This window comes from Solanum dulcamara, chromosome 5 (assembly GCF_947179165.1).
Source record: "Solanum dulcamara chromosome 5, daSolDulc1.2, whole genome shotgun sequence".
In the NCBI taxonomy this organism is placed as follows: domain Eukaryota; kingdom Viridiplantae; phylum Streptophyta; class Magnoliopsida; order Solanales; family Solanaceae; genus Solanum; species Solanum dulcamara.
Window position 1 is genome coordinate 7,012,088 of NC_077241.1, and position 9,050 is coordinate 7,021,137.

The 9,050-nt window shown below is 34.3% G+C and overlaps 1 protein-coding gene and 1 pseudogene across 1 annotated transcript; one reads left to right on the top strand and one right to left on the bottom strand.

The window, feature by feature from the left end:
• Positions 1 to 306: 306 nt before the first annotated feature.
• On the bottom strand, positions 307 to 3,243 carry LOC129890282 (putative F-box/LRR-repeat protein 23; annotated as a pseudogene).
• A 191-nt stretch (positions 3,244 to 3,434) lies between these two features.
• LOC129890389 (fatty alcohol:caffeoyl-CoA acyltransferase) lies at positions 3,435 to 5,145 on the top strand. Its single transcript, XM_055965945.1, has one exon. The coding sequence runs from the start codon at positions 3,657 to 3,659 to the stop codon at positions 5,019 to 5,021; it is 1,365 nt and encodes a 454-aa protein (XP_055821920.1). The 5' UTR covers positions 3,435 to 3,656; the 3' UTR covers positions 5,022 to 5,145.
• Positions 5,146 to 9,050: the final 3,905 nt, after the last annotated feature.

Below are 9,050 nucleotides of genomic sequence, written 5' to 3' on the forward strand. Positions count from 1 at the left end.
TAGCATCGATTTGGTCAACTTTAGGTACGAAAAATATTTGTGTACCTTTACCCATCCCTAAGAGCTCTCGTCCTTTTTCTTCCTTGGTGACTCGAACTCACAACTTTCGAGTTGGAAGTGAGGGGTGTTTACCATTCGAGCAACTCTCAATAAATACACGTTCTTCAACCCTAGCTCCTCTCACTGCTGGAGAGGATCTTACAGTTTCATGGTCCAAGTAATGCCACTGATAATTTGGGTTCTTGTCATTTTGAACATGACAATAATAAAAGATCTCAGCTTCATCGACATATATACTCGCTGCTACATGGATAAGTGAAGTCATCATAGTCAAAAATAATAATCATACTCATCAATGTCCCCGACGATGAAGGGATTGTAGTTGGAGAACCTAGATCTGCAGTAATCCTCAAAAGACCAGTAATGCCTAATTTTACAATTAAATTCATAATCGCAAGTGGAGTCACGAGGGTGCTTTACATCTACAATCTGTTGCCTACACCTTCTTCCTAAATCCCCTTCAAGATCAATACAACAGCAGTAGCGCAGGTCAATCGGTTCAAGGTGTGGACAGCCATCAAGAAGGGCTTGCAGTCCTTCATTTGTCAAGTAATTTTCAATAAGGGCAAGGTGGCGCAATTCAGGCATACATCTGGCAATGGCTAGAGCTTTATCATTGTCTTGTGATGGTGGAGATCTAACTTTATCAAATGGACCGGCATGCAAAATAAATAACTTGAGCAAAGGGCAAGAGAAGCCAACAATTTCTATATCATCTTTAGTAATGGAGGTGAAGTAAATGTCTCCAAAAATGTGAAGTTCTTGGCAGCTTCAGCCAAACCCCCAGATAACCGATTATAACACTTAAAAAATCGAAGATGCCTGAGCTGACTTGAGCTGTTAGAAAGTAAACCAAATTGATTAATTTAAGAGAACTCCTACTTCAGGGGTGGAAACAAAAAGAAATGAGCAATACCAAGAAGACCATAAGGAAAAGGACAGCAATAACACCTCAAATGAAGTAAAACATGGGCCCAGATTTGAGAACAAAATGAAGGTTGACGTAAAAGAATTTTAAAAGGAGGGGGGAGAGGGAGAGATATTTAGCAAATAAAAGAAAAGAAAGGAAGAAAACGAGAAAACGAGAGTTGAGGGCCTTGAGCACTCAATACAGAAAAAAAAAACACAAGAAAAAGAAAAGAAAAACAGAAACTGGCAACACTCCCGAAAAAAATGTTCCCATGGGGAGTTGAACTCAGATACGATAGCAACTAAAATATCTTAAACGCTTAACCAATCCACCCGCATATCATTTAGGTATTGTGCATTTCAGGTTTGTGAATTATAAGGTACCTATACAAAACTTTAGCCAAAGCGTCCCCCTAACCTATAAGGTAGATCCTCCCCTAGTTCTTGGTATTTTAAAAGCAAATGCTATGACTTCATCTGAACTCTTAACATAGTTATAGGTTGCCACTTCATCCCAGCATTATGCCATTCCTACTTGACTTCCTAAAAAGAAAATTGCTAAATTATTATTTCTAGTTTCTCTTTCACAGTAGCAAAACAAAAGAGCAGACACACCATTACTATCCCCATGGACATAAACGGGATTCATGGCATAGCACATACCAGTATCACCCTGAAGAATACACACGATACATATTATGAAAAATTCTGATTAGTTAGCGCATTAATGTGCAAAGAAGACCATGCCCTTTTGATCAATAAGTATTAGCAGTATAAAGATATTATCATAGGAGCATAAACAGAAAATACAATAATGCATCATATGTCCGGTGTCTTTATATGCCTAAATGGTCATTCTGGAAGTGTACTTCCAGTGTGCACAATCGAGCAGATAACTAATCCCCAATAATATTAAAAGGATAATCGGATTTCTACCAAATGCTAACCATTTTACGTCGTAGAGAAACATAAACCACTCACTCTATTACAATTTGTTTGGCACTTACACTATTTGTGAATTTAAACATTGTAATTATATTTTACTATGAAAGTTTATGCATCATAGTACTTTATCTACTTCTAAATATTTCATTTTGCTCCAATTGAACCATTTCATTCCAGTATTCAATAACCTAGGGTTCTTTGATGCCAGAGGTTCTCTACCATTTCTCATCCAACTCTCTAAACTATGTCACGTCGCAATCCCCAACATAAATCAAATTCCTTAACCTTGGTGCTCCTAATCCCGCCATTGGTTCTCCCTATACTAGCTTAGCCTAGCTTTAAATATGTAAATTCTTTTTACTACAAATTTAGAATCCATTTTCTTTCACTCATATAATACTATCTGGATTAGTTCATCAGCTCAAATGCATCCCAATAGCATATATTTGGAGCTTAATATGAAATCCTATTTCCTTTTCCAGAGAATCGAAAAATGACATTCGGAATGCAAATCCCACCATTCCTTTCAACAAAAGGTTTCAACTTTATGTTAAAGGACAAGCAATTGAGTACATTAATAGCCTAAATCTAAGAAGACAATTACATTCAAAGAGTGATCAGTACCTCGAAGCAATGTAGTTGAGCATGCCTTTATTACCAAAATTCTCGATGCTAATTTTGAATAACTGGCCTTGGCTACGATCCTCTGTAATTCGGCATATCTTCTCCAACATCCGAGCTACTTTGGATTTGAAAACAATACATTTGGTCAAAGCTTGATCTCGGTTAAGTTTGGTTGACTCACTTTATTCATGTAATGACTATTTCAAAACTCGAACTCATTTATTAATCTTAATTAAGTTATCAATGTGTCAATTCAATAATTTATTATTTATTAAAATAAATTTATAATTTTGTACATCTTTAATTAATTTAATGCATAAATAATATTATTACCCATTTTACTACTTAATTACTCTTGTTAATATTTTATGGTTACTTAACATTTGACAATATTACAATTATATAAATAGTCGAATACAATATATTTTTTATATGATAAAATCTAAAAATACTTCTTTTAGTTGATTGAACGGCAGATATGACACTATAAAAATAATACAAAAATCGACGGATAGAGTTGGTGCAAAAAATTGAGGGAATACTGACTCAATCCGTCCTTTTTTATAAAAAAAAGTTTAATAGAAAATCAACGGACTTTAAGAATTTTTCAAGCCTTATCTTTTTTGCTTTGTGTTAAATGATTATTAAATACTTTTAAAATGATTTTTTTAAAAAATAACGATGCGACCGCACCAAATCAATCATTACATAATGAGAACTTTTTTTTATAATTACATAACAATGAATTTAGTGATAAAATACAATATAATAGGTAACAACCATCCAACAAGATGGCTCTCTGGTCATGTGGATGAAATGAGGTAACAATAACTAATATGAAGTTTCTATATTGAATCATGAATAAAGTAAAGAATCATTATACCAAATCATGAAGATTGAACACAAATAAAAGGTAAAAAGAAACCAAAGATGGTGTCTTAAAATTGAGAGTCCAAATTTAAGTTTGAATAGTTTTACTTTCTACTTTCTCCTTACCTACTAACTCTTCATAATCTTTTAACTTTGTAAGTTTTCTTGGCAATAATTTTGGGATATTTTAGTGTCTCCAATCCAACCAAAGATGAGATGAAATTAAAGTGGCAAAAGGTAATCTCATCATGGCTCCCATAGTAGAAGAACTCCAATTTCCTCAACTTGAAATACCTCTAATCATCAATTCAATTTCTCCAATATTACCATCAAGTCCCATCCCTCCATCCTATGGTGATACCCTTTACCTCTCAAATCTAGATGATATGATTGGATCTCGCGTTTTTACTCCAACCATGTATTTCTATCGATCCAATGGGAAATCAAATGTGATGATCATCAATGTGTTAAAAGAAGCTCTTGCAAATGTATTGGTTCCATATTATCCTTTTTCGGGTAGGCTACGAGAAACAAAAGATGGGAAGTTAGAAGTATTTTTTGGGCCTAACCAAGGTGTGCTTCTAGTTGAGGCATGTTCAGAGATGACGATAGTCAATCTTGGTGATTTAACTGTCCCGAATCCTGCATGGAAAAACTTGGTTTACACATTTCCAAATGAAGAACAATATAAAGTGATCGATATGCCATTGCTAATAGCACAAGTAACACGTTTTAGCTGTGGTGGATTTAGCCTTGGCTTAAGGATTTGTCATTGTCTTTGTGACGGGGTTGGAGCAATGCAATTCCTAAGTGCTTGGGCTTCCACCGCGAGATTGAACAAATTGACAATCAATCCAAAACCATGTTGGGATCGAGAGACACTTATCCCTCATGATCCACCATTGATCCAATACCCACACATTGAATTCAAAAGAATAGACGATGCATCTAGCGTCACGAGGAGACTTAATTTAGTCAAGCCTGTTCAAAAATGTTATCGTGTTACCCGAGAGTTCCAAGCTCATTTGAAGACCTTAGTTGGTCCTAATTTCTCATGTACTACCTTTGATGCAATGGCAGCTCATGTATGGAGATCATGGGTCAAGGCACTAGATGTTAGCCCTCTCGATTACGAGCTAAGGCTAACATTTTCAGTAAATTGTAGATCTAGACTTACAAATCCACCACTCAAATCAGGCTTCTATGGTAATGCAGTAGGTGTGGCATGTGCTACTAGCAATGTCTCGGGCATCGTTAATGAACCTATCTCTAATACCATATGTTTGGTACGAAATGCAAGGCTTTCGGTTTCCGAGGCATATTTGAGATCTACAATTAATTATATCCAAGTTAATAGGCCTAGAAAGCTAGAATTTGGTGGCAAGCTTACTATCAGCCAATGGACTAGATTTTCAATGCATAAATCTGCTGATTTTGGTTGGGGAAAGCCTATATATGCAGGTCCAATTGATCTCACACCAACACCACAAGTTTGTCTTTTTTTGCCACAAGGAGGTGGAGATGATGATTCTGATGGAACTATGCTTGTCTGTATTTGTTTGCCAGAGGATGCTTCACATAGATTCACTGACATTTTCTGTTTCTTACATTAATTCTATTTATTTGGGCCAACAACTTTGGCTTCATTTCCAACTATTGTTGCTTTTATATCCAATATTCAACATGTAGTTTTCATAAAATTACAATAAAGAACATCTCTTTTTATCCTTCTCTCAAGTCAATTTGCACATATAAATTATTTATAGTTAAAAGGATAAAATAACAATTAAAAGTATCTCGTTTTCGTCATGGGTATCATATGTGAACTATCAGGTGTGAGTTTTTCCTTTCTGAATTATCATCAACTATTTATCAATACACACGTCAATATATAAATTGGTCATTTTTCCTACCTAAATGATGATGATATTTTAGGTAGGAAAAGTGTACAATCGAGGGGTACAGTACAATGTCACTACTCTCTTGTGCTCCCTCACTTCTTGAAGAACAACGAACAACTGATCTTTCCTGGTCCTTTCGGACCAGTCTTTCTAAACCTGGAAAAAGACTTTGGCTACGATTCGATCTCGATAGACCAGACTTCATAAAAGGCAACTGACTCTTCCAATGCTACATGAACCATCCGCTCCAATAGGCTCAGGGGCATGCCCCGTATCTGTTGCATTTGAAAGCCTCGAGATGACTTGCAGAAAAAATGCTTTCTAGGTCTTGTGAGGTGATTTCTGAAGATTTTTTCAAACTTCTTAGAGTATTGGACTTGGAGGTCATGAAATTCATTTCTTTCCCTAGTGATCTATCACGTCTAGTTTGTCTAAGGTATTTGGTTATGAAGGTCTATGTAATTTCTGAAGATTTTTGCGGAATTTACAAACTCTCGTTATTCGTCTATTTTCTACGAGAGGTGTATATTTACCTAATGAAGTTTGGGACATGTCTCACTTAAGGCATCTCCATTTTAGTTGGATGTTTCTTAATTCTCCTCGGAAGGTATCAACTAATGAAGGTATCCGGAGTTTGGAAAACTTGCGAAGTGTTTCCGCGTTGTATCCATCTTTTTGCACAGTATTTGTTGATAGTATGACACTGCAGCTAATCGAGGTACACAATTGTTCTCCATCCCTTGTGAATTGTGTTGAGCAAATCCAGAAAGAGCAGGGAAAGTTTACGCCTTTGATACAATTAAAGGTAAGTTAAATACTTTAGAATTCACCTGTTGATTGTGATACAATTTTTGTGCATAACTACTATATTGTTGAATGCAATAAGATTCCATACATTAACCAAACGAAGGGAAGCAACTCACATATCATTAGATCGAATGTAAGTACAAATTTTGCAAAACAATGACTAGTGTTGACACAATTATAAATTTTCAATGTTTTTTCTCAGTTGTAACTTTGCATACAGTACTGTTGAATAAGCAAGTTGTATAACGGTCGTATGGTTGAAGTTAGATAGTGAATATGTGTTAATAGTGAGTTCCCAACTCTTCTAATCTCTCACATTTTTCACTTTACAGTTACAGAAACAGATTCTGATGCAGGTTTTGGTTTATAATGTATCACCCTTGTGTTTGTTTTATTGTGTTAACTGTTCTTGTTTCTAGTAGAAAGGGTGGATGTTATCATCAAAACTTCTTGAGAAAACTAAAAAAAATTGTAAGCTTAGCCACTTCGGAACCAACTTCAGGCATACACGACTGAAGTTGCAAAAATCCGGGGCTGATGTTTTACATTCAAATTTCTAAGATTTGCTATCCTGAAGAAGAGGGGGGAAATGACATTAGAGGAATGGAGGAAATCAGTACCACCTTAGGCATTAAAAGATGGGGAAGGTTTAGAACTATACCATCCCTTTGGGCATCCTTTCTCAAGCCAGAAAGATTGCCCTTTCTAATTCTCATTCTTGGAGGCAAATGATGAACATCAAGACTATTGTGGAACCTAATATCATATGAAGTATCTAGTCTCGTAACTGCAATTTTTGGTGGGATAATTGGTGTTGTATGGATGCAATTGATAATCTTGTTACTCATAACCATTCTTACACCAGAAACACTGTTAGGAGACTAATGAGTTTCTTCTTAACGGAATCGGATCTACAACAACCATAATTCATGCCATTAGTCATCGGAAAACCTCATGAAGCGGATAAATTTCGTTCCATAGCCTAGATGTTCTAGGTGATGCATAGTGTATTCTCTTTTATATAGCTAATTACTCTAACCATCATATTATGGTTGAAAAATTATTGTCCTTCGAGCACCAGTAATAGCATATTTATACATTATAGGCTAGAGTTTAAAAAGAGTATAAACTAATAGGTTAATAGGCTAATTAACGCCCCTTATGAATGAACCCGACTCAATAACTATTTCCAACATGATTTGACCCTTTTTGAAATTTCTTCATTCATTAGGGGCAAAAGAACCCTAAGTTGAGTGTGAATGAATGAGATCTCTCTATTTAGGAATAATACATATATATGTCATTTAATTTAACTTCAGTTGGTATCTATCTCCTCTAACTTTAGGTGTACACAAGTAGGTAATTAAACTTGTATAAAATTGAATAAGTATACACACGCGTCCTACGTGGTATAGAACACATAAGACACAAAATTGTCATGTAGGACGCCACGCAAGATGAATGTGTCTATTTGTTCAATTTTATACAAGTTAAGTGTCTAGTTGTGCACATCCAAAGTTGGAAGACATAGTCAAGTTGAAGGATATGTTTATGTATTATGCCCTCTACTTATAACTAAAAGTTTCGGGAAGGAATTCCCCTAGTCCTAAAAATAGATTTATTTATTTTTAATAAGGAGGCTTTCCCTTAAATTAATCTTATCAACACGGTTCTGAATTTAATTCAGCCAGCAAATCCCAAATGATTAATCAACATGTGGGGGTGTTTGGTCATGAAATTTTTTCACTTTTTCTTTTCAAAGTTGGACTCTGGAAAACACATTTGACTATAAAATTTTGGAATTCAACTTCAAGAAATTGGAAAACAACGAAAAAATGTATTTTTTGCCTTTTTCACTCCAAATCACTCACAAAAAGTCAAAAACAACTCTAATTTGTTTTCATGGATAAACACAACTTGAAATTTTCAAATATCATTTTTCACTTTGAAAATAGAAATTACTTCCGAGAGCAATTTATTTATACTTAGTTGACATTCATAAAAAGTATCTAGTGAATTATGAGGGAAAAATGAAAAGTTCAATCCATCTTATTTAGCATAAAAACGGATATTCCTTGCTCATTATCAAACAATTACTTATTCACAAACTTCGTGAGTGTGTGTGGGGGGGGGGGGGCATAATTTTCATTTCCCATCTCATAAAAAACTCTTTTCGCTCAGCTTAGTCTTATCAATTTAATCGATTTTCAAATTTCTAAAACTAAACCAAAAAAATAACTACCTGTTTAGTTATTGTCGGTTTGGTTTGGCTTGGTTCGATTTTTTTGATTTTTTCGGTTTGAAAATAATAAGTTTGTTGAAGGCATATGCATCTCGATAGATACAAACACCTAGTATATGAACAATCTACATGAAAGCTACTATGGATTCAATTAAGCAATACTAGAGTTATTATTACACAAAAAAATAATTTAGTTAAGCAATACTAAAGTCATTATAGCAAGAAATTAACCCCAAGCTCAACAATTGAGGAACTAACCGGGGGAGGTGTACAAGAAAATTATATACCAAAATTTAAGTGTTGGGCTTGAGAAAATGGTAAAGTTAAAGACTTAAGTTAATTCAAATTTAACAAAATATTTATATTTTATTTATGAACAATATATAAATAATTATGAAATTTATATATATAATTTTTCGATTTGGTTTGGTTATTTTTGCGGTTCACTTTTAGTAAAATCAAAACCAAACCAAATAATATAAGTTTTTCAAAATTTAAAACCAAACTTAACCAAATCAAACCAAAAATCGGTTTGATTTGAATTGCGTTTCGATTTGATTTTTTAACTATAATCATGAACCACCCTAATCTTATTCTCTCTTTTTTTAAAAAAAAATTCACAGTAAAACATGATCAAATGCCCACTAAAAACAAATAGGGCAAAAGAGAATATTCGTTTCTCAGCCAAAAGT

Excerpts from the sequence above, each read along its gene's own strand:
- LOC129890389 (XM_055965945.1), top strand. The coding sequence starts at position 3,657 with ATGGCTCCCATAGTAGAAGAACTCCAATTTCCTCAACTTGAAATACCT.